General features: G+C 37.8%; 1 protein-coding gene across 3 annotated transcripts in view; it reads left to right on the top strand.

Moving 5' to 3' along the window:
• Positions 1–25,544, top strand: part of Vcan (versican) — a 98,634-nt gene that overhangs the window by 54,556 nt on the left and 18,534 nt on the right. For 2 of the 3 annotated variants that reach the window (XM_070031144.1, XM_070031143.1), the window contains 5 exons: positions 3,320–8,509; positions 12,281–12,394; positions 13,949–14,062; positions 19,558–19,716; positions 21,457–21,539. In XM_070031144.1, coding sequence (XP_069887245.1) covers positions 3,320–8,509; positions 12,281–12,394; positions 13,949–14,062; positions 19,558–19,716; positions 21,457–21,539 — 5,660 coding nt within the window. The remainder of the gene's footprint in view (positions 1–3,319; positions 8,510–12,280; positions 12,395–13,948; positions 14,063–19,557; positions 19,717–21,456; positions 21,540–25,544) is intronic. The other variant, XM_070031145.1, reaches the window with a different exon arrangement.

The following is a 25,544-nucleotide window of genomic DNA, read 5'->3' as shown; positions in this document are numbered from 1 at the left end:
GTGGACAGAGAATATTAGAAAACACACTTGAGGTACTATAAGGTTGAGAAAGCATTGCCATCTGTAGCTCTGATATATGATAAGATTCTTAGTAAATTTTGTGCAAGCATTTATTCCTGGGGTGATAATACTGAGAACAAGGCAATATGGTGGTAGTGAGTTTAGTTTTCTAGACAAAATCCAGTAGAGGTAGAATTGAGTTTGTAAAATGTATACAAAGTTTATGTATCTACTATGGTTACATTGCAGTAATATTTATTTTGATTAGGAAATTAATAATAGTGCATCTAACAGTTGAGTTTTTGTTGCAAAACTTCTTAATGAACTCCAGTTTTACATGTATTAAGTGATACAACATAAAAGGGTTGCATGTAAAATGAGAATATGTGCAGTTTTAGTTAAGTACATTTGTGAAACTCCACTTACATACCACGAAGTAGTACAAAATAGTTATGACTGATTTTATATTATTATAACTGTTTTTATTCAACTATATTCAAATAGTATTAATAATGATAATACTATTTGACACAATGGTTGCTCATTGGTATTTCAAGAGAATAATCCATGAAAATGGAATTTATATTTATTCTTGCAAATATTTAAACATTTTCTTTATAGTATAAGGCTTACCCAAACTGTATTGTGATGTAATTATCTGAAGATTTTGTTAGTGTCCTCTTCAAAACATATATATGGCAGATACCACAGGATCAGAGTAACAAGTTCAGTAGACTATTGACAAATTTATTCTTTTCAATTATAATTTTGTTAAAAAAATATAATTATTTTCTTGAACTTGGCAATTAGAAAACCACTGCAATATCTGTGGCAGAAATACCTTATATTCATTCCATTATGTTTTTATGATACAGCGTTTAGGCAATGATCTCACTGTTCTGTTTGACAGACTTCATTCATTTAAATACAGTAACTATGTGCCTGAATTTAATTGAAAAGCTGAGGGTATGGGGTAGACTGTTGTGGAAATGTAACAAATCATATGTAAAGAATGAAATTTTAAGGGCTGGGAAGGTGGCTCAGTGGTAGAGCACTTGCCTTGCATGCCTGAGGCCTTGGGTTCAATTCCTCAGCACCACATAAGCAAAAAGCAAAAAGCTGGAAGTGGCATTGTGGTTCAAGTGGTAGAGCGCTAGCCTTGAAGCTGAAGAGCTGAGGGACAGCGCCCAGGCCCAGAGTTCAGGCCTCACGACCGGACCCCCAAAACAAACAAACAAAAAAAAAGAATGAAATTTTAAGATGGAAGGAATTATTGTTAGGCTTAGAATGTCAGACCTACATGAGTAGTGTTTTAGTGAGATAAATTAGTGAAAATGTGATGGGATACATATAAGAGTTCTTTGTTTTTCTGAGTTGTACTTTATTTTTTATTAGAATTAAAGATAAAATGAACTTACGTGTGTGTGCTGGGATGGCACTGGAAACTTAACTTACGGTCTTGTGCTCCAGCCTTTTAGTTTTTAGCCTGTTTTTCAGATAGACTCTTGTGTTTTTTTTGGAGGGGGAGGAGGGTTCTGGTTGTGGGACCTGAACTCTGGGCCTGGGCGCTGTCCCTCAGCTCTTCAGCTCAAGGCTAGCACTCTACCACTTGAGCCACAGCGCCACTTCCGGCTTTTTTTCTTTTTGCTTATGTGGTGCTGGGGAATCAAACCCAGGGCCTCAGACATGCAAGGCAAGCGCTCTACCACTGAGCCACCTTCCCAGCCCAGCCTCTTGTGTTTTTTTCCTGGGCTACTTTTGGATTGTGATCTTGTCTCTACCTCTACAGTAGCTATAATTATGCATATGCACCTCTATGCCTAGACCTGGTATTTCTTCTGGTTACATGAAAGTCTATGGTCTTTGGCTTTTTAAGTTAAAAAATTAATAAACTTCCACAGGATCTGTATTGGTAGTTCGTATAACATGTATATTTATATTGATGCCTAACAGACTACAATACAAGATTGTGTTCCTGCGGCATTCTCAGTTGGATTATCATTTCGTATTTAACAGCAGACATGGATGGGAGAGGCTTCTTTGCGTGGGAGCCATTCAAGGGAAACAATTGGTTTCTTCCTGTTTGATGATGGGGGCGGGGAGGCAGAGTTGGCGCTATCCTTATTTGTTCTTCCTGTATATGCCTCAAGTTCAGCCTCGGCATTTAGCAGGACATAGGCTAAACTGAAAATGCCTTCTGCAGTTGTGTTCCTCTGGAAGGTTTGCCTTTATAGAGGCTCAGGGCACCCACAATCACCTTCTTTCACTGAGCTTTCACTGGCTCTAGAATAGCTTTAGTAGGAGGATCCTCTCCTAGAACAGTTAAAAGCCTCTCTGATGAGGGAAAACGCCTGAGAATTCTTTGCTTCCTAGAACCAGAGGCAAGGGGCTTGCTGGTACATGGCTGGTGGGGGGAAAGACAATGAGTCTAGTTGGTGTCATGTGACAATTTGGAATACAGGGAATACTTTTCTAATATGTATTGTCCGAGGTGTGCTAGCCAAAATATTTAGATGTGACTTCTGAACTTCCTTTGGAGAAAAATCTTCATAACAAGAACTAAACTCAATCTCGTCAGGTTACATCCCACAGAGGATGAAGGAGTCAGTGTGGAAGGGTCCTTCCCCAGACCCCACCCCTTCAGCATTTCTTGACCTTGTGTATGGGATTTGTCTGAATTCTACCTTCAATGATGCGTTAGCTAGACACAACCACTGCATGGTGAATGAGCTATAAGTAATTATTTCTTTTGTTTTTCTACAAATAGTCTTTCAAGCAGATTTAGAAGATGTCAGAAGGCATCTCTTCTCATTTCCATATGGAACAGAGAACCTATGCATCCTCTAGAACAGCAATCAATTACTTTATGTATATGGTCAGATGAAATGTTTTTCATTTTTAATGTTTTCATAGTTCACAGAAAAATCAATTGCTGTGTTTCATGATTACTGTGTATATGTAATTGCTTCATGTTAAGGACTTTATTGTTTTGTCAAACATATTGAAGAGTTTTGACAATTTGTTTCCATATTCTGAAAATGGGATTTGTTTTCTTGTTGTGAATTTAGAACAGCAAATTTGAAGATGGAAACCTGTGTGGAGAAGGGTGATTTTACTAACTGTGAAAACAAAACTGAATTGTTTTCTGTGTGTGTGTGTGTGTGTGTGTGTGTGTGTGTGTGTGTGTGTGTGTGTGTGCGTGCGTGTGTGTGTGTGTGTGTGTGTGTGTGTGAATGTGATCAGCCTTGCTAGCGATTTCTTCTGTTCACGCACTGCCAAATCTTCCTTTTAAGTATTGTGAAAACTTTGTTTTTTTCAGGTCGAATGAGTGATTTGAGTGTAATGGGTCATCCAATAGATTCAGAATCTAAAGAAGATGAGCCTTGTAGTGAAGAAACAGATCCAGTGCACGATCTAATTGCTGAAATTTTAACTGAATTACCCAGTGTCATAGACATAGATATCTATCACAGTGAAGAAAATGAAGAGGAAGATGACGACTGTACAAATGGCACTGAAGTGACCACCACCCCATCCGTGCAGTACATAAATGGCAAGCAACTCGTCACCACGGTGCCCAGGGACCCAGAAGCTGCAGAAGCCAGGCGTGGCCAGTTTGAAAGTGTTGCTCCTTCTCAAAATTTCTCAGACAGCTCTGAAAGTGATAGCCACCGGTATGAAATGACAGAAACAGAACTCTCTAACAGAGGCCAACCAAATGAATCTCAAGAAACCACTGAATTTCTGGAAATGACCTGGAAACCTGAGATTTATCCTGAATCAACGGAGCAGTTTTCAAGTGGTGAGCCAGATATTTTCCCCACAGTCCCAGTCCTTGAGGGAAAAGACATAGAGAGGGCCGAGTCCACCACGAAGAGAGGTTTTAACCTTGAAAACCTGACACATGAACCTGGTGAACCTGCAACTCTGTTTCCTGAGGAGTCTTCAGGAGAAGCGGCCATTGAACAAGTATCTCAGGAAATGGTCCCTTCTAGGACTACAGGAGCAATATTAGGTGAAGAGGCAGAAAATAGTCCTATCACGTACCCTCCCAGAATGCTTCCAAACTCTGTACCAGCATATGTGTCAGAGGAAGGATCAGTTACCCAACCAGGAAATCCAGGCTCCTTGTCTACCCTAGAAAGCTGGGTGGAACTGACAACTGGACAAATTGTAGAGTTCTCAGGGAGTTCTTTGGCTCCAATTCTAGAAGGCTCTGGGGAGGTAGAAGAGGATAGAGAGAAAATGTTTCCCACAGTAACTGATTTGTCACAGATGAATAGTACAGATGCGCTGATTACTTTAGATTCAAGCAACAAAATGATCACAGAGAGCCTTCTGGATGTTTCTGAAACTGCCATATATACGGTTTCAGAACAACCTTTGGCTGAAGTGGTGCCTACTCAATTTTTCAGTGAAGTAGACACTTCTGACAGGGGTATGAGCATGTACCTTGAAGGAAAGAAAAAGAAAAAGGAGGAGGGAGAGGGAGCTACAGGTACAGAATCTAGAGTTGAGATATACTCAACAGCACATGAGGCAAAAGAACTCGGCTTACCCATTAAATCAGAAAATGCCAGTGTAGCTCCATCTAGTGAGTCAGCTGTGGCCAGTGAAAGCTCTTTGATGATCCCCACAGAGTTTGAGAAGGACATGAAAAATTCGACTCCTATCTTCACAGAAGCGAATGTGGCAATCAATTTGGGGGAACAGCCCTTTGAACCAAGCAGTAGCAGTCAGTTGAGGGTCCAGGAAGAGCTGTCCACTCTTCAAAGTAGCCCTATCTTTCACTTTATGGATCAGGGCTCAGGAGAAGCTGCTGCCACCCCAGAATCCATGACAGTTTCCTCATTTTCATTAAAGTTAGACTCTGAAATTCAATCGCAAAGGGAAGCAGCTGCCACTCTATCTCCCCATGTGGAAACCTCATTCTCCTCTAAGTCAACAGGACTAGCTTTGAGTACAGTCATGAACAGGGAAGCTACTGAAATTATAAACCAAACATCCAAGGAAAAAATAATGGCGGAAGTGGCAGGAGCACCAACTCCCAGGGCAGAAATGAGCGACTTTTCCACCGGCTCTCCTGGGGAAGAAGGTTTCAGTGGTGACTTTGGAGACTACTCAACAGTGTCTTATCCTATTACAAGTGATAGAACAATGATGGAAGGTTCTGGGTATGCATCAATTACAAATGATCAGATTTCACCATCTGTAATACCCACTTCAGACCACAGCCATGTATTGTCTAACTCAGAACAACCCAGCAGCACTATGGTAAGCACTTCAGCCTTCCCATGGGAAGAGTTTGCAGCTTCAGCTGAGGGCTCAGGTGAGCAACTGGTCCCTGGCATAAGCTCTGCCAACCCAGTGAGTCCCACTGATGCAGAAAACCTTTCTAATACAGATTCTTCATTGCTTGAACAAGGATTGGAAGAAATGAGTGTCATGAATGAAACTGATAAAAGAGTTACCATTATACCAACAGTAGAAGCTGAAAGTACTGCAGACTCATCGGAAAAGGGAGAAGTAAAGGCCGATGGCCGAATTGCAGTCGACTTTCTTCAAACAATAGAGCCATCTACATTATGGTCTACGCCAGAAGTCAGTTCTGTAAGCCAAGCAATTCAAAGTACAACAGTATCAGACAGAACAATCCAAGAAGAAAGGCCTTTTGAATTCTTCCAAAGTTCTCTTGTATCAGAACATACAACTTTTGGTTCACAAATATATCCTGAACTCCAAACCACAGATGATTCTATACTAACAATGAAGACTTTTAGCAATGACAAAGAAATGGAGGAGGAAAGCATGTCGTCATTTCATATGTCTACTCCATATTCAGATCCAAAAGGCTTGGAGTCATATACTCCCCTCCCTGAAACTACTGAGAGGCCAGACTCTTCCTTAGCTCCTGTCTTAGTGACTGAACCCACTGAAAATGTGAGACCAGATTCATCCATTAACAAGGATGGAAGAATAGAACTCATTCCCGAAAGTATGAGACCAACAATGAAAGAGTCAGATACTGATCTCTTATTCTCTGGATTGGGATCAGGAGAAGAAGTTTTGCCTCCTCTATCTACAATGTCAGTGAATTTTACTAAAATGGAACAAATAATAAGCACATCGTATCCCCACACGGTGAGTTTAGCAACAAGCATCTCAAGTGGTAACATGGAAGACTATGAGAGAATGGGAAGTGCAGCAAATGAAATTAGAACATTCATTTCCAAAACAGACAACATCTCTGAAGGTACAGAGGCAGTATCTGACACAACCTTAATAGAAATATTAAGTGACATTGGAGCAGAAGGACACACTACAGCACCTCTTCCTCTTTCCAGAGACATCGATCACCCTCAAAATCAGACCATCAAATGGGAGGAAGAAATTCAGACTAGTCAACCTCAAACCAGAACTGAACAAACTTCTAGTAAGAATTCTTCAACCTCAGAAACTGAAGAAACATCAACTTCTTCTGCTGTTTTTCTGCCTAGAACGTATGGTCTTGAAATGGCCAAAGAATTTGTTATGTCAATACCAATGCCAACTGACGTGTCTCATGAAAATTCTGGGGAAGGATCTGGAGAAATGAATAGTTTTGATTTATTCCACACTTCTAAAACAACTGAGGCCACCAAGCAAGGAAGCACTCCATTTGCTTCTGATGGATTCCTGGAAAAGCATCCTGAGGCACCACGTGCTGAAGCTGGGAATGCTGATGTGTATGCAACCATCTCAGCAATGCTGCCTTTTCATCCAGAAGCAAACGAAACCTCACCTAATCTGGTTAGCACGTTGCCAACGACAGTGCCACATGAGAGGCCCACAGAAGGCCGAGCAGGTAGTTTCCAAGATCATCTTGGGGCACTAAAAGATTCTACCTCAAAACCGAACAGAAGAAAAGCTAGTGAAAATATTATTATAGATCTGGACAAAGAGGATATGGATTTAATACTGACAGTTACCGAGAGTAGCATCCTTGAAATTCTACCTGAGCTAACATCAGACAAAAACACTATCATAGACATCGATCACACTAAACCTATATATACAGATATCCTTGGAATGCAAACAGACATAGATCCAGACGTACCATCAGGACCACATGGAAGTAATGAAGAAAACAGTCAAGTTCAAGAGAAGGTGACAGCTGATAACCTTTCTTTAACTAAGGAGTCATCAGAAGGTTTTGGTGATACTCTTTTGGCTAGCAATACTCAGCCAACATACAGTGAATCCATGACTTTGGAAGACAGAAACCTCTTAGATCACAGGGGTTTTGACTCTGCAGCTGGGACTCCTGTTCCTACTAGAGAAACAGATGTAGATATTTTACTTCCCACAGCATCATCCCTGCCCATTCCTAGGAAGTCTACCACAACGAATCCAGAGATCAAAGAACTAGAAAGTAAAGCAATACCTCTGGATGACATATTTGAATCAAGCACTTTGTCTGATGGTCAAGCTATTGCAGACCAGAGTGAGATAATATCAACCATAGGGCACTTGGAAAGGACACAGGAGAACTTTGAAGAAAAGAAACATGCAGATTCTTCTTTTCAGCCAGAGTATTCTTCAGGAGATGAGGAGTCATTGATAGACCCCACTTCCTATGTAAGTATCACTAGTATCCACCACACAGCTCCAAGTTTAACAGAAGCATCTCATGGGCTGGGAGTATCCAGCCCTTCCTATTACACTGACACAGCCTCTGCAGTGTCAGCATTTATGCGTCTGCCTTCTCAGATGCCGCCCTCTCCATTCCCTGTTTACGTAGGCGGCAGAGCCTCTGAACACCCAGAGATTCTTGAACCAAGTGCTCCACCAGCTACAAAAGCTGGATCATCTCAGAGGCCTCCCAATGATTCTTTTAAAGAAGCTCATACAAAGAGTGAAGTAACTGTCAAGCCATCAAGTGAAGAAGACGTTCATAGAACAGAGACTCCGTTTGTATCTCCTGACGCAGAACTTTCAGAAGACAAACCCAGGTTGTCAGAAGTCACAGAATCAACTGCTGAAGAAGAATCAGAGTCCTTCCATGATTCAATAAGCAAAAGCAATTATCTCCTCTCTGGGGAAAGTATTGAGGTGTTTCTCAGTAGCAGAACACCTGAGGCTGAAACCATTACAACAGCTGCCAGTGAAAATAAGTTAGAAGGTGCTACACAGTGGCCACACTTTATTTCTGCTTCTGCAACTTTCAGGGCTTCATTGGTGCCCACGCCTCACCCCCAGACATCTGAGAGGCCCACCACCCCTCCTTCTTTGGAAAGATACCCTGAAACACACGCAGTTTTAATGAGAGGGCAGGGTTCCACAGTGGCAGCATCAGAGAAGCAAGCGGAATTAAGAATACTTGATTCAAGCAATCAGGCAACAATAAGCACTGTGGATTCAAATACTGAGCTTGCAACATCACCATTTTCCCTTCTGGATACTAAGGAAACTGATTTCCTGATTGGCATTAATGAAGAGTCGGTGGAAGGCACAGCAGTCTATTTACCAGGTAAGATCACCACGTTGACAAGTTTGTTTCCAAAACAGGAATCCGTCCTTTGGTTCTGACATTATATATATGTATATATGGGTGTGTATGTATATATCTGTGTTATTTTTATTATAAATCATTGGAGATTTGAAAATATTGTTTGTACGAAAGCTTCCAGACCACTGTATTAAACTCATAATGATGTACAATAACAGTAAGTATAGAGTATTTCTGGGCTTTACAAATATACCTGTATCTTTTTTTTTTAAAGAAAAATGTCCTTTTTATTATCTTTAAGTAGTTAGCTGTACAAAGTAGTTGCCGTCCTTCTTTGTACTTTTATATGCTTTAGAACAACATACCGTTGCAACATGGATAAAATGAAATAATGGAAAGAGAATCCAATGTATTTTCACACACAATTAGAGTAGTGCTTTTTAATATGTTCTGTAGTTATGTACTTAGTTTGTACTTTATTTCATTTTATTTATGTTGTGCTGGTACTGGGACTTGAATTCGGGCTCTTTAGCTCTTGTTTAGCTTTCTTGCTCATAGCTGACACTACCATTTGAGCCATGATGTCAGTCCAGTATTTTGTTGGTCAATTGAAAATAAGACTATCTCAGACTTTTCTGCCTGATCTAGATTTGAACCATGAATCCTCAAGGTCTCAGCCTCCTGAGTAGCTAGTGTTATAGGCATGAGCTACAAGCACCCTGTTTATACTTTGTCTTAGAAACAGAAGAAATGTTCTTTTTCCTGAGCAAACAAACACAAAAACAAGAAAATCTCTTTTATTGATGGATGCGATTAATCAAAATCTGTTCGGCCTTTAACATCTGAAAATAGCAGTTAGCTCTAATAAATATTTCACAGCAAGTGCAACACCAATTATACTTCACACACTAATGTAATTTCCTTACCTGAGATGGTGCATGTAATGTTTTCAAACATAGTACCTAGCTATAGTGGGTATTTATTGTATATTTGTGTCTGTTGAGAGAGTTCTGCTTATACACTGAATATATAGCAAGCATGAATTTGCTGCTGTTTCATAAAAGACAATTTCATTTGATTTTCACCAAAAGTCTATAATGCATAATTACTAGCTGTATATAAAAGGAGGGTCAATTACTTTTCCAAGATTATACAGCCACATCTTGGTCAAAGTGGGATTTGAACTCAGAGAGTCCCTCTCTTCTGATTGTCCTTTTCTGCTGCTTTCAAATATAATATAAAACATAACAATTGATACTTAAGAATATGTAACCCAGGAGTCTTAGAATGTTTTCATAGTAGAACTTATTTTCTTCTCAATCCAGTCTGAGAATGTAGAGAAGTCAGCTTTTATAGTCTTTTCCTAGAATGTTGTTACTTATGTAGACGACAGTATGTTCTACAAGTAGTTATTATCAACTAGTTTCTACTTTGAAAAAGAAAAGAAATGTCAGTACTTCAAAGGATATGTTGGTTGAAAGTATATACTTTGTTTTACTGAACATGTTTTAAGTCATAGCTTTCTTTAGAATAATTTTTGTGGTACTAGTACTTCATCTGGCACTTCAGAAAAGTAAAAGTCAGAAAGTACATTTTAAATAAATGTCCTAGAGCTTTCTGTGAAATAAACAACAATGAGTTATTTTTGTTTTCTTTTTCGGTTGTGGGGCCTGAACTCTGGTCCTGGGCGCTGTCCCTCAGCTCTTCAGCTAAAGGCTAGTGCTCTACCACTTGAGCCACAGTGCCACTTTCTGTTTGCTGGTGGTTTATTGGAGATAAGAGTTTCATGGGCTTTCCTGCTCTGGCTGGCTTTGAACTGCGATCCTCAGATCTCAGCCTCCTGAGTAGCTAGGATTACAGGCGTGAGCCACCAGCACTCAGCTTGACAAAGAGTTTTTAAAATTTATTTTATCTTTTTGCTATCATTCTACTCATACTACAACTGATAACATAGTAATTTGGCCAGCATTTATTATTTTGCAATTTAATTGAAATAAAAACTTCAGGTTGTTGACAATATGATATGGAAACAATTGGCAAATTTTGCCTACATATTGTGAGTTAACTCTGACACATGAGTGAGAATGTTTACACATTTTCCAGGCCACAATGTTTTACCAAGGATTAGAGAGTGTGTCTTCATTACAAAATGAACTGCCACTTAAGCTAAATTCAGTAAACAGCATCTCATATAGAGCATTGCCTGGTATGTGTTGGAGATTCAACTTTAGAAGCTAATACAAACTGTTTAACAAAGAAAGAAAAAGAAAGAAACAAAGAAAGAAAGGAAGGAATAAAGGAAGGAGGAAAGGAAGGAATAAAGGAAGAAGGAAAGGAAGGAAGGAAGGAAGATGGAAGGAAGACCTAAACTTTTCTCCTAATCAGAATGTCTTCAGGTTCCTAGAAAGGCTATCTTTCTTACCCAGTCCTGTCTCCTTGTGTCTCTGGTTGGAATAGCACAGGGTCACTTTGATATTCACAGATGGATACATGGCCTTAATTTCAGTCTCATCATCAAAGCAGTATACTATTAAATATAGTTAGCTAAAATTGTTTAGAGAAGCTTTAAATATTTGTGGAAATATAGGGGAAAGTGCCTCAAAAATTGTGGTCATTTCAGGAGAAATTGTTGCACTCGGCTCAATTTACCTAATTTTAATGTCAATTCCAAACTGGAATGTGTATCACTCTGGTCTACCTGGTGTCCAGACTTAACACTAAGAAAGTATGAGTGACTTTTCTGTGTGGATATGGCTTAGCCTTCTTCTATAGCCAGAAGTTAGATATCTTCTTCTTCACATCTAATGATTTCAGGATTTGGGGACTAAGAATTCTTGAAAATGTGGTTGTATATCATATATAATCTCTTTATCTCCATTGTTTTATTAAGCATGTGACTTTCATTTGGATTGTAGACTATTGTGAGAATTAGGATATTCAGAAAAAAATCAAAGAATAAATACCAACTCTTTATGAAAATACCCAAGCAACATTACAAAATAAAACGTGCGCTTAAAATGATATAAATTGATGTTTAAAAAATACATTGTAAATGGCTTGTTTTCACAAGTTTATTGTTTTGGTCTTTACATTGATCTCTTGAGAGGTTGGTTTTATTTATATTTTAACAAGAAAATGATAATGAAATTTGGGAATTTCATTTTAGGTAAGGTTTTGCATTGGGTTTGCTTTTAAAAGTAGAGTTTAATCCATGTATTGCTTCTCTTCAAGAATAGTTTAAAGGAGTACATTTGGAACGTGTTTTTGGAAAAGGCATGTTAATGTAGCAGAAGAGACATCAGTGCACACTTTGGAAGACAGTTTCTGAGCATTAAGTGGTAAAAGGCAATAATAATTCAAATGATGGTAACAAGCCAGTCTTCTAAAAGAATGCATGTTCTGTGTATCCAGCCATTTCACATGAACTAACCTCGTTTAAAAGAAAACATTTTCCATTCACTGTGCACATATGTGTAATCATTTTTGACTAAAATCAACTGCCATTATCATGCCAACTAAATCTGCAGTAGAATGTATTTGTTGCCAGATACGTATGAAATATTGCTTAAAAGTAGTCATGATTGAGTCCTAGAACTGAATAGACGTAATTTGTAACAATTAGTTATCATGACAAGGAACACTCCAGTGTAAAGTTAATGTTAAATTCTTAGATGCAAACCGCTATGGTAATGCTTCTGTTATGGTAACAATAAGTTTCATTTTATGCTAAAAGTGCATCAGAATCTTTGTTATGAGCCTAATTGTTTGTTCTTGCTTTCCTGTACGTGGTAGGACCTGATCGGTGCAAAACAAACCCGTGCCTTAATGGGGGCACCTGCTACCCTACTGAAACTTCCTATGTGTGCACTTGTGTGCCAGGATTCAGTGGAGACCAGTGTGAACTTGGTAAGATGCTGTTGGCTCAGGCACTGAGTTCTTGTCCAGAAACTGCCCTGGGGGAAATTTTATATTGTCAGATTGGTTAGATCCCCGAGGAACCCCTGTGTGCCCACAGTGTAGGTTAAATGAAGTAAGGGTCAGAAAGTAATTTCTTTAAGTCAGGAAATGGAAATAGATATTTACTGAATTCTGCTAATACTACCAAGGTTTTGTGAAATTTACTGAAGTCAGGGATGTATTTTTGGGACTACTGAAGATAAGGCTTACAAATATAAAAATGTTGTAGATGTTAGCAGAAAAAAAACTACAACATCTAATCCGTTGCTCAGCTCAACAAATTAATTACATGATAAATTTAGGTATAATTTTCTAAACAAAATTCTATTTAAAACGTAAGACTAAATATATAAATTAGGAAATTTAGAGCTGATGAGGTGAGATAATTTTCTGCTCTGATGTGGGATGGGAAAGGCCCTTCTCTGACTCTTAGCCTCCAGTCTAACCTGTCTCTACTCAAAAAGTTGTGGAGTTCCTGTGTTTTTTCCTGTTTGGGTTCCATGGAACATAACTGTTTTTTTCACTAAAATAGTTCAGCTGAAGCACAATTAGGGAAATGCATTTCTAAAATCCTTAGATGATATTGAGGACATTAAAGGACCACCCTCTGAGGAATGAGGAGTCATGGAAATTTGGAAGCAAACAAATAAACTGATCCTAGCTACTCAGGAGGCTGAGAGCTGAGGATTGCAGTTCAAAGCCAGCCCAGCAGAAAACTCAGTGAAACTCTTATCTGCAATAAAAACTACTCAGCAAAAGACAGAAGTGGCACTGTGGCTCAAGTAATAGAGTGCTAGCCTTGAGCACAAAGAAACTCAGAGACAGTGCCCAGGCTCTGAGTTAAAGCCCCAGGGCTGGAAAAATAAATAAACTTACCAAGATTGGGTCCAAAAAGAGATGACGGTTCAATAGGAAATGCACACATTGCCTTATTTAACTGTATCCTCTCTATATATCACCTTTACAACAAAATAAAATATAATTTTAAAAAAAGATGACAGCAAAATGAAGGATATATTGATGAGGAAGTGGCAAGGGGGACAGTGAAGTCAGGTACTTTGAATATTTGAATATTTCACATCAAAGTAATCAGAGTGTGAACCAAGACTGAATATAGGAGGGTAGGAGTTCTTATCTATTTCAGGGCTAACTGGATTTACCCAATAGCAATAAAAATAGCAATTCAGTGTATTCTGGATGCATTTGAAATTGTTCTGTGACTGTATTTGAAATTATTTTAGAGGTTTCAGACTTGGCAAATAAAAAATGCAGTGGGCCAGTTAAATTTGAGTTTCAGATAAAATAGTGATATGTATATATATATATATATATATATATATATATATATATGCATACACATAAACCAAAATTTCATTTATTCTTAAAAAATCTGAAATTCAACTTTAATCAGTTAACCGTGTATTATTTGCCCAACTCACATTAAATAGAATTCTTTCATCCCTTCCTAAAGTGTTTTCATGGGCCTTTATCGTTGTATTTCAGATTTTGATGAGTGCCACTCTAACCCTTGTCGGAATGGAGCTACTTGCGTGGATGGCTTCAATACATTTAGATGCCTCTGCCTTCCAAGCTATGTCGGCGCACTTTGTGAACAAGGTAGGAACCATTACAAAAACTGCTTGATGAACATTAATGATACCTTTCAAAAGGCTGACCTTTCTGCATAATCTATTTTGTAGAGGAAATTCACAGGGTTTCTAACTCTCCCTTTGTATGAATAACTGACAAATAGCTCAACCACGGTGTTGACTTGATTATGGTTGTTTGGTTATGATTGGTGATCCATTGGAATTGCAGACTGGCACACTGAGCTGAATTTCAGGACATCTAAACCAACAGAAGGATTAACCTCCCATAATTTTTCTTGGAGACAACCTAGGGCAGCCTAGGCATTGACCTTAATGTAGAATGTGTTCCAAGGAATACTAAGTGCAATAGTAGTCGGAATACATGGGCTTGATTTTCATAATCAGTCATATCTGGATGATGAGTTGATATAATTGTTAGAATATATTTACTTTACCTACTGTATACTATATAAATGACAATATATCATTGCTTGCCAGAATTTTTTTTAACTATTTCTACCAAAAGCATTTACTTTTTCTACATAAATGAAAGACCTAGAATCTCATAGTCTCTATAATTTCCATTTTATAGCCGACCTAGGACTCTACTTCAGGTGGTTAGTGGTACTATTTCTCAGTCCATCAGTCAGAGCTAGATTGCATGCTCAGCACATTCAACTCCAGAACACTGATTTTCTCTCCTTAAAGTCTTGCAGTGGTTTGGCTTTGATCAAACTACCCAGTGCCAAAGTTCCATTCCTCCAGACAAAATGAAAATGTATTAGACACTCAGACACATTGGTTTGGCCCTGCATTCTGCTTTGTGGTGTTAATCCAAATGTCACTACAATTAAAACAAAGCTGAAAGCAGCATGGACTGAATTACTGTTACAATGGTTGGGTAATGGTTAAGCTTTGGGCTTTTTGTTGTTGTTGTTGTTGTTGCTTAGAGTGAATTTGTTTTAGAATTTTAAATATGAAAACAGAACAAGAAGGATCCTTTTCTTAAACTAGAAAAGTAAGAAAGATATTACTTTTTGAAGAATAGAGAAAGGTGACATACTTAGAACATACAGCTATATTAAAATTAATCTGTTTTCCATTAGTTTTGAGTCCTAGGAGCAATTAAAAACATCAGTTGTTCACCAAGTAATTATTAAGCTCCTACTATTTACTAGATATTGCTGAATTGGCGATAGAGCTCTGAATAAAACAAAAGGTCCTGATCTTGGTGACGTTAAGTCATTCTGGACAGTGAATTAAAAGAGATGCTATTTCTTGATATTTTATGGTTTCCCAAAGGCATTATTTCATTTGGTTGTCAAGATATTTCTAAGCAGTAAGTGTGTTAGAAAGTGAAGCTCAGAGAGGAAAAGGGATATCTGCTCATAGTCACATGTCTAGGAAGTTATTGAGGGAAAAAAAAGCCAACGGGCAACATCTCAGTTTTTGTCAATGTCTTCATACTTCTAAAAAAATTCTCAAAGATAAATACCTTATTTACACATGTACCTGATGAATGGATTGATAAACAGATTCTTACAAGGAATTTTCTTTTAAAAAGACTATTGGAAAAAAAAATACTGTTTATTTGGTCAGTGGTGTCACCTAACTCCAGGTACATTCATTTTAATTTTCAAGCAAGTTTAACTTTCATCCACTTCATTTGATGAGAAATATCCCATCCAGATCTGTTTACCCAGTGCAGCTGTGTTCCTGTGATTTATTGCCAGAATAGTAAGGACTCTTTTACTCTTCTTTTCAGGTTGCCCAAGAACAAATGTTTTCTCCATTAGCAGCAGCATTATTGTCTAAACATTTTTTTTTTTTTAAGCAAAGTGCTTTGATGACTGTGTCATTGTTTCTTCAGCTGACCCTTTCTCTTCATTAGGAACTCCTTAATTCTCAGTAACTCTAAAGTCAGGACAGATTTTGTTGGAACAACAGTAATAAACTCTACAAAGGGCTCTTGGAACAGTCAAGAAACAGGCCACAAAATCTATGATGCATCTTGGAGAGACACAGGATCAAAGTGTTCACAGATTTTTAGGACTTGAGAACTATATATCAGAGACATTGTCTAGATAGCACAAAAAGAAAAATATTCAGTGAGGATGTTTAAGAGTGATAGAAGGTGGGCATCGGGGTCTCAGGCCTGTAATCCTTGCTACTCAGGAGGCTGAGATCCAAGGATCACGGTTCAAAGCCAGGCCAGGCAGGAAATTCTGTGAGACTCTTATTTTCAATAAAACCATTAGAAAACCGGAAGTGGCGCTGTGGCTCAAGTGGTAGAGCACTCGCCTTGAGCTGAATAGCTCAAGGGACAGTGCCCAGGCCCAGAGTTCAAGCCCCACAACTGACAAAAAAAAAAAAAAAAAAAAAGAGTAATAGAGTTCCCATAATCATGAATAGAAGTTTCATACATTATAAGTCTGGGACTTTGTAGGACAACCTACACACTATAGGAATTATGAGGCAGAGGTGGCTTTCTATATCCTTCAATAATTTTTAAGAAAATGCCATCCAAAGGTTTGGGGTATATAGTTCAAACTCAGGAATAACAACAACAAAAGTAGCGTGGAAATACCATCCTAAAAAGTTTCCCTCAATAAAATGAGGTTGTTTTTAGGTATGATTAGAAAAACAAATCAACTCAGATAGGTTAATTCTAAACTTAACTTACTTGCCCAGAAAGCATCTTGGATGATGCTACTTAGCATCTAAACTCTTTGTTTTTGTTGTTGAATTCATGAATAATGTAAATTCAATGCAATGTGGGATACCTGGCTTTTAAACAGCAAAGATTGATATTCTATTAACTGGGTTTTGCATATATGTCATTAGGAAACTTAAGTTTACACAGTATGGATTGATAAAGTATTCTGCCTTGGTTTATAAAAGAAACTATCCTTGACACCCAGGTCAAGATAGGAATGTATGTACCTGCTACCTGAGGAAAATATTTGTCATAACATGTTTTGGTGGGATTATAACAGAATACCCAATCCTGAGATATTTTTTTTGGGGGGGGGGTTCGGTTGTGGGGCCTGAACTCTGGGCCTGGGCACTGTCCCTCAGCTCTTCAGATCAAGGCTAGCGCTCTACCACTTGAGCCACAGCGCCACTTCCGGCTTTTTCCTTTTTGCTTATGTGGTGCTGGGGAATCGAACCCAGAGCTTCAGGCATGCAAGGCAAACGCTCTACCACTGAGCCACCTTCCCAGCCCAATCCTGAGAATTTTATAAGGAAGAAAGGCTTAGTTCTGTTTTTGGAGACTTGAAAAGCCAAACAGAGGTTGTCTCCATGTAGTTAGTCTTTGGTAAGGGATTTATTGCTCCATCACATGACAGGAAAGCAGAAAGGGAATTACAGGAGAGATCACAAAACAAGGTAGGATTCAAGAAATCCTGGTGTGGGGTCAGGCTTTTTCTATTTGTAATAACTCATGATCCATTCTTACCAGACACTCCATAGAAAATCATCAACCCACTTTGAGAGTGGAGCCTTCATGATCCAATTATCTTTCATAAAACTGCATCTCCTCTTAGTATCTCCACATGAGACACCATGCTCCCAAACACATGAACTTGTGGGTGGGCAATTCTGTATGCAAACTATAGCAGCATTATAGCAGAGTCAAAGTCACCAGCCTAAATTCTATGGTCATGTTAGGTTTTTGTAAAAGAGAAAGAAGTAGGTCATGATAGTCTATTTTAATGACAAAAGACAAAAGGAGAAAAAAAGACAAATTAAAATCATTTAGGTTAACAGACGACACTTTTTAAGTGCATAGAGTTTTCTTTGATGTATTATTTAAGAGATGACGATCTGCTAACTTTAAAATGCATATTTTAAATTATAATTTTGAAAGTTAAGGAAAATGACGGTATTGTAATATTATAGTATTGACTTTGGCAACAATGGTGTTCTAAATTATTCTCCAATCCTTCCTAAAGACATATTTCCTCTCTTCCTCTATTACTCTACCTCTGAATTCTTCCAAATGAATCCCAAAAGGAAAACTACTGTCCAAGTGGTCACATTTGGCTTCATTCATGGGTGCAGAGTGCTACTCTTCAAACTAAACCATCTAGCTCTGTCCCGAGTATTTTCCCAGGAGATTTGGTGATCTCCAAATAACACTTGACTCAAAGTCCAAATTTGGAGGGCAGATTATTCAAAACAATTAGTCAGCTGCCTGTAACTAAACAACAGCATTGATAGACTAAACGGAAATGGAGTCTGCCTTCAGAGATATGCTGCATCTGTTGTAGGATCAATGTCTAAGTCATGAAAGCCAAAGAGGGAAACAGATAAATCCCTTAGAATGCATGCTTTCCCACAACTATATGAGGAGGAGGAACTTGACTGAAAGTCAAAAGATCATGTGACATTCAATTTGGCCACCCAGTCTCATTGAAAACAAGCACTTATTTAATAGAGTAGGATTGCAGTTTTGTTGATTGGTTAAAAAAATACAGTAATCTGGAAGGTTTTTGTCTAGTGTCTGAAATTTCATGAACTTTTCAGTTTCATCATATTTTATATGTAACTTTTTCAATACACTTGTAAGATATGGTTTGGGAAAGTCAAAATTATTTTTACTAATCGTAATTTAATACAGAGGATGGTAAGTCTGAATGCAGGTTGTCAATGAGAATGCAGTGACTATGGCAAGGCTGCTTTCTTGAAAACCCACATAAAATAAAGCTGAAGTCTTTTGTCCATATAATATTCAGATATATTGGAACAGATACCAGAGGAAACAGAAAAATAGAGGAAGACAGGAGGGGACTAAAGGGAAGGGGAGGAGAGTAGAGGGAAGAGGAGGGACGGGAAACCTAAAGATCAAGAACTTGGGTTAGGTTATTTCACTTTAAATAAAGTTAAAAGCCTGATGAACATAACACTGGAAGTTCCCTACCTTTTCTTCTTTTGGTGTGGAAGAGAGAACACATTCTGTATCACCAAGGCTGCCTACTCAAGACTTTTTTCCCCTCTGTGTAAATGTTATACATCCAAAGCCTGTGGTTCCCCAGATATGTCTCTGAGTAGCAAAAAAAGGACTACTTCCTGAGCTTTTGAAGTCGTTATGCAAATAGTGTTGATAATCCTGTTAGCCAAAATTCTTATCTTATCATTTGTGAACAATTCTCTTAAGAAAAAATGGTGTTGCTAAGAAATTAGTCCCTATTGCTTCGCACGGAAGTCAGCAGAGACTATAGAGGTTTTGGCTGGTTGCTCTTTCAGTATTTTCTCCTGCTTAAAATGTCTTTATCGAAGGAAATTGCAATCAGATCTGTATTTCCATTCCAAAGATGTACGGCCGCTCACTTTGCTAGGATCAGTTGGGTTCATTTTATAATGATTTCTTTGTCATAGTGACCAAATTTATGAATCAGCTACTTCAGGGACATTGCATAGAACTTGGCTTGGGTATCCTGTCAGCACTTGGCTTGAGAAGCCAAGTTTGAATGACGTAGCTGAATTTAATGAAGTCCACCCTTTGTTTTTTTTTCCCAGACACTGAGACGTGTGACTATGGCTGGCACAAATTCCAAGGGCAGTGCTACAAATACTTCGCCCACCGACGCACTTGGGATGCCGCTGAAAGGGAATGTCGCCTGCAGGGAGCCCACCTCACCAGCATCTTGTCTCATGAAGAGCAAGTGTTTGTGAACCGTATGTATCACACACACACACACACACACACACACACACACACACACACACACACACACACACACACACACACACACACACACACACACGGATTTCCTGAAACTGTACTCCTCACGACCTTTTTACTTCTCTCTGTATCCAACTGAGAAGAAGTAGCTTTCTTAGTCTTAATGCAATTGATTACATCCCTTGTCTACAAACTATAAAAATCCCTTACCCAAGGAACTCTGACCAAGGGAAACATTCAACTATAAAATAGGAAGATGTGGGCTGAGAAGGTGGCTCAGTGGTAGAGCGCTTGCCTCGCATGTCTGAGGCCCTGGGTTCGATTCCTCAGTACCACATAAGCAGAAAAAGCAGCATGTGGCCCTGTGGCTCAAGTGGTAGAGAACTAGCCTTGAGCTGAAGAGCTGAGGGACAGTGCCCAGGCCCAGAGTTCAGGCCCCACAACCAACAAAAAAATTAAAAAAATGGGAAGGTGTTACTTAGTTTAGCAAATGTTACTTAAAAATCGAATCATTAGAAATTGGTTGTGGGGCTTGAACCCTGGGCCTGGGTACTACTGTCCCTGAGCTCTTCAGTTCAAAGCCAGTGCTCTACCACTTGAGCCACAGTGCCACTTCCGGTTTTCTGGTGGTTTATTAAAGATAAGAGTCTCACAGACTTTCTTGCCCAGGCTGGCTTTGAGCCGCAATCCTCAGATCTCAGCCTCCTGAGTAGCTAGGGTTGCAGGCATGAGCCACCAGTGCTTGGCTATTTGGTCTTGTTATTTGACTTTCAGAAAAAGGTCATTTCTTAGGATTCAAATATGATTCTTGTAATTTCTTTAATTCCATATAATTTTATGACTTCTCTATTGCATATTTGCATGTGCTATATGAAGTTAAGGAGGAAGTTTTGTTATTTTTTTAATCTAGTTAATTAAAATTGAGTTGTGAATAGTTTTATTCCCTGTGCATGTAAGTTCCTATCCATTTCTAATTATTTTTGACTATAGAAGGTGAGCTACCTAAGAATGTGAGTAGGTAAAGAGTGAAAACTGAAGAAAGTTACTCTCAGAGCTATTTAGTAACTTCTTGGTACAGCAAACAGCAAGACATCTAGGTATATATTTTTATGTAGCAAATATATAGAACTATGGTTCTCACAAAATGCTCTTTGATGCTCTGTTGAGTATGTGCCCACAATGCTTTGTAGATTTTGGGGGGCTTAATTGTTCATTTATAATCTGAATAGTGTTCAGTTAACTTGATTGCATGATTCATTTGCCATTCAGTCATTTCACAGTAAAAGTAACTATTTTTTAAGATAATTTTTTATAGAAAATTTTTGACTTAGATATTCATTATTTACAATTCTTTCAGAGGAAACATCTGGGTGTTAAAATAAGTGTGTACATCATATTTAGTTATTGATTTTATTTTAGCTAATTGAGTGGATTATCAAAAATTAATAGAAAATATGTATCATGTGTAATGATGGAAAAAATGAAGTACTGGAGAAATTATCAGCTTTGTATCATATTTTAATATTTCATAGTGTTTGAAAATTAGCCTTTTAGTTTAAAGCATATTGTGCAGAAGAACAAAGAATAAAATAGGAGAAATATTTATGAACAACCAAATAAAAATCCAGGCAGGAGAGAAAATGCATGATTCACTCTGAAAATAATTTCTTCAGTATATTTTCCACCCAGACAGGGAAAAAGTAGTAAACATATTGGTGTTATTTTCCATCCAGGTCTGGGCCATGATTATCAATGGATAGGCCTCAATGACAAGATGTTTGAGCACGACTTCCGTTGGACTGATGGCAGCACATTGGTAAGACATTGATGAATTCTGTGCAGTTCCTTGCGCTTGGTACCATGTTGTGCTCATGTTACAGGGAACACATCAAGCTGTAGGCATGTTAAGTGACTGCCGTGAGGATTGCTTCAGTCAGGGAAGGGTTACCATGGAGTTCCAAGCTCTCCCATAGCTGTGAATCCAAAAAGAAGAGTATGGTAGATTTTCACCAATAGGGAAAACTAGATCACCAAAAGAATTGTGTTGAGTGTGTCTTAGCCAGTTGTTATGATGCTTCTTGGGTGCTTCTGTAGTGCAGATAACATTGTAGTTCACTAGGCTAGACAGTAAGTGAACAGTAAAGTCTAAATTTGATTTTTAAAAAAAGTGAAAACTAAATTTCTTTTTTTTATTTTTCAGTTTCTTAAGCCTTTGTGAGCTAGTTAAGTAGATAAATTTCATTTCATATCTTCCTGACATCTCAAATTGAGTTTAGCAAAAAGGAAAATTTATTCTGGTGTTGTTATCAAACTAATCTCTGCTTCTGGAAAAGTTTTACGTATTTATTTAGTTCAGGAAAGTTTCTCTGTGCACTTAAGGAAATGCTACTGAGCTCAACTATATTTACATGTCCAGTGAATCCATTACCTGTTGACAGATAAATAAAAAGAAGGTCAGATAGGCTGCAGTATTGGTCTTAAGTGGTAAAGTCAATATTTGAATTTGATTTTGAAGACAATTTACATATAATTATAATTTAGCAATTTGAAATAAAATCTGTTTTGTTCTCTGTCATCACAATTTACATTAAATCAGAAAGACATGTTATTCAAGTTCATAAAATAGATTCTTTTGGCAAATGAAAAAAAATATAGGAAAAGTATATCATCTATAAAATATGCTCTTAATAACTTGTAGAGACCCCAACCTTAAGATCAATAGTCTGATTTTCTTCTAATTATTCTAGCTAGTAATTGTACCTGTAAACATTATGTCTGAATATTTTCATTTGGCTTTGCCTAAGAAAATACTACTGGTCAATTACACTAATAGTGTATGTACAGAATGGGTCCTTATATTTTAATTTCAGTTGAAGATAGACAATTTTGCTTTTATGGACTTTTATAAATAAATAAACACACTTGAAATGATCCTAAATTTGAGATAATTAATACTATTATAATTTTCATTCATGTATATTCTTTAGCATAAGTTTTTAGCAAGGTTTCCCTTGTTGATATCCTGTAAACTAGGTTTCTGTGACGCTTATTCGAATATCTACCTCCCACAGATATTTCCTGTGAAATTATACATGTGATTGAAAAGTACTTATGAGCTCCCACCTCTTTTACAGAAGCTAGAATGAACATGGCTCAAGTGGTCAGCTTTATTTTGTACTTCCTTTATATCCTTCAAGTATGGACCACTTACTTTAAAGTCTTTCCTTTTGGCTAGCTTTCTGCATGTTTTTGGCCTGATCCTAGAATAATTACATTTATTTGGGTAGAGTGTATAAAAAAGTCTATCATGGGCTGCACAATGACCTGACTGAGTGAAATTCCAGTCTAATGTGACATTAGTTCAATGGAACTGATTAGTATACTTTCATTGTTAACATGCATGTATTCCTAGATATTTATTCTTGTCTCTTTATTCGCAATTCATCTCCTCAAAGAAGTGGCTCTTTCCCCTGCCTTTTATTTCTCATGATGTCTAGGATAAAGCTTTATTCCCAAGTCCTGTGAGTTTGGTTAATGAGACTGAACGTTGGCATCTCTTTGGCAGCTTTGTGGGAATATTAGGGAATTTGTCTTCCTCCAGGTGAGGAAGACAATCGTCATCATCTATGCTGAAGCAGACAACTCATAACTAAGTTTTATGTTTATTTTATAAAGATAGTGAGGCTGGAATTCAGGGCCTGAGCACTGCCCTTAGCATTTTTTTCCCTTAAGGCAGGCACTCTACAACATAAGCCACAGTTCCAAGGCCAATTTTTTGGTAGTTAATTGGAAATGAGTCTCACAGACTTTCCTGGCCAGGCTGGATTCAAACCACGATTCTCAGATCTTGGCCCCTTGAGTAGCTAGTGTTGCAGGCAAGAGATACCAACACCAGGATTCAATTAATTTTTGCTTGTGTACATTAATTTTCACAAATGCTGTGAAAAAAATAGTCTAATTGCTAATTTCATAGTCTAGACAAGCCTTTACTCTGGTAAATTGTTAACATGACACTTTGTCAAGAAAGAAATACTCACCTTCATTGGAAATTTTCAAAAGAAGATAGCTTAATGTACCATAACCATACAGCATGAACATAACATACTTTTTAAATTTGAAGACCAAGGACAAAATGTACTTAAGTTAGAACCTTTGTTAGAAGAAGGCAGCAAATGAAACATATAAACAAGTGGCGTTTATTAAAAAAAGCGACACAAGTACATCCAGAACAAACTTTGACAGACCCTTAATTTCTTCTTGGTTCACTCTGTATGAAATAAAAGCGGACGAAGGAGTGTCTCTTAACTTTGAACACTTGGGAACAGAAAAGAGCATCTGCCCCAAAGCCTGTCTCCCTCCCATCTGACTGATCTCTAGCCCACTTTCCTGCTTTTGAATCCATCCTTTCCTCTGTCCCCTTCCTTTCAGAGACAGTCTAGGTGTCTCTTCAACTCGTTTGTAGTTCTTTCTTTAGTCACCCATATCCTTAACAGCTTCCATATGTGTGCAAGCTTTTGAGTCAAATAGCTCTCCTTTGTTTTACTGTTTACTCCAAGTTTTCTTCTTTTGAAAATATCCCTAATAGATGGTCAGGCCTTCCTCAGGATGAACACTATGTGCTTACCCTTGGAAATAGTGTTAAGTTGTCGCTATGTTTGGAGGACTTTGTTTATATAGTTGAATGATTTCTCTCCTCTTCTGCATCCTCTCACCCTCAGAGTTTTTGTGTTTTTTTTTGGTTTGTTTTTTGTTTTTGAAGGATTTATTACAGCCTATCTATCCTGGGAGGTAGAACAGTATTAAAACAAAAGGCTCTTTTGGTATTTACCTCACACTGTCTGGATATTCTGTCTTACAACCCAGGAATAACAAACAAGTTTATATTAGGTCTCAATTTCAATAATTGCTTTTATTGAAATAATTTTTGCTTCCAATAAGCTTCCAATATAATTATATCCTATTTAACATGGTTGTGCTTTCACTGTGACACTAATTCATTTCATATGCTTATGCTAAATTAGTGATATTGTTTGACTAAGTCATCCTGTATTGCCCTAGTTCTTCAGATTTTGATTGATTTCTTTCCACATTGTTAGCCCCTACCATAGGATGTTGATATTATTGGCAAAATGCCAAGTTCTTGTTTCTGTTATATTAAATAATCTTTTTCATTATTTATTTGGGATGTTTGCCTGATAAATGTCACAAAAGTGCACTCACTCATGAATGAAAATTGTGTCTAGCCCTACCCTTGTGATTTATGTTTATTTTCTCTTTACACAGCTTTCATTTGATCACTGGGCTTTCTTTTAACCAGTTATTCTTTAACTTGACTGTGAGTCTGTAAGAGCCACACATACCCAGTGCTTTATTCAAACCCCTGAAAAATAATTTAATTGTGAATTGCTCTCCTTGCCAACCAAGTTATGTCTTCAAATACACTGAGTTAAGCCATTTGAGTTAAACACACATTGAAGCTGAAGAACTTTTCTTATCTGGTATCTGTATTAAATGCTGGCCTTTAAGTTGTTTCTTTAACCAGCTGTTAAACGAAGGACCAGTCTGAAGTGTTTTCCCTCAGCTCTCAACTTCCCAACTATGAACTTGCATTACTCCTTCCTTATGATTTCTGTGTCAAATACATATTGTTTGGACAGCACACAAAACCCACCATTCCATTTGCCACTATATTTCCTAAAAATAGCATTTCATTGCTGGAGTAAAACCTATCTTTTATGTGACTTGGCCCAGTGGTAAACATGTTCCCTCACCCTTGCTAATTCCAACTTATAACATTCAAATGCCTTACATGATCTTCAAA

The sequence above is a fragment of the Dipodomys merriami genome, unplaced genomic scaffold (genome assembly GCF_024711535.1).
Source record: "Dipodomys merriami isolate MVZ:Mamm:240054 unplaced genomic scaffold, mDipMer1.0.p SCAF_20, whole genome shotgun sequence".
NCBI lineage: Eukaryota > Metazoa > Chordata > Mammalia > Rodentia > Heteromyidae > Dipodomys > Dipodomys merriami.
The sequence above is the reverse complement of the archived record's forward strand: the minus strand, read 5'-3'. Positions and strand labels throughout refer to the sequence as shown.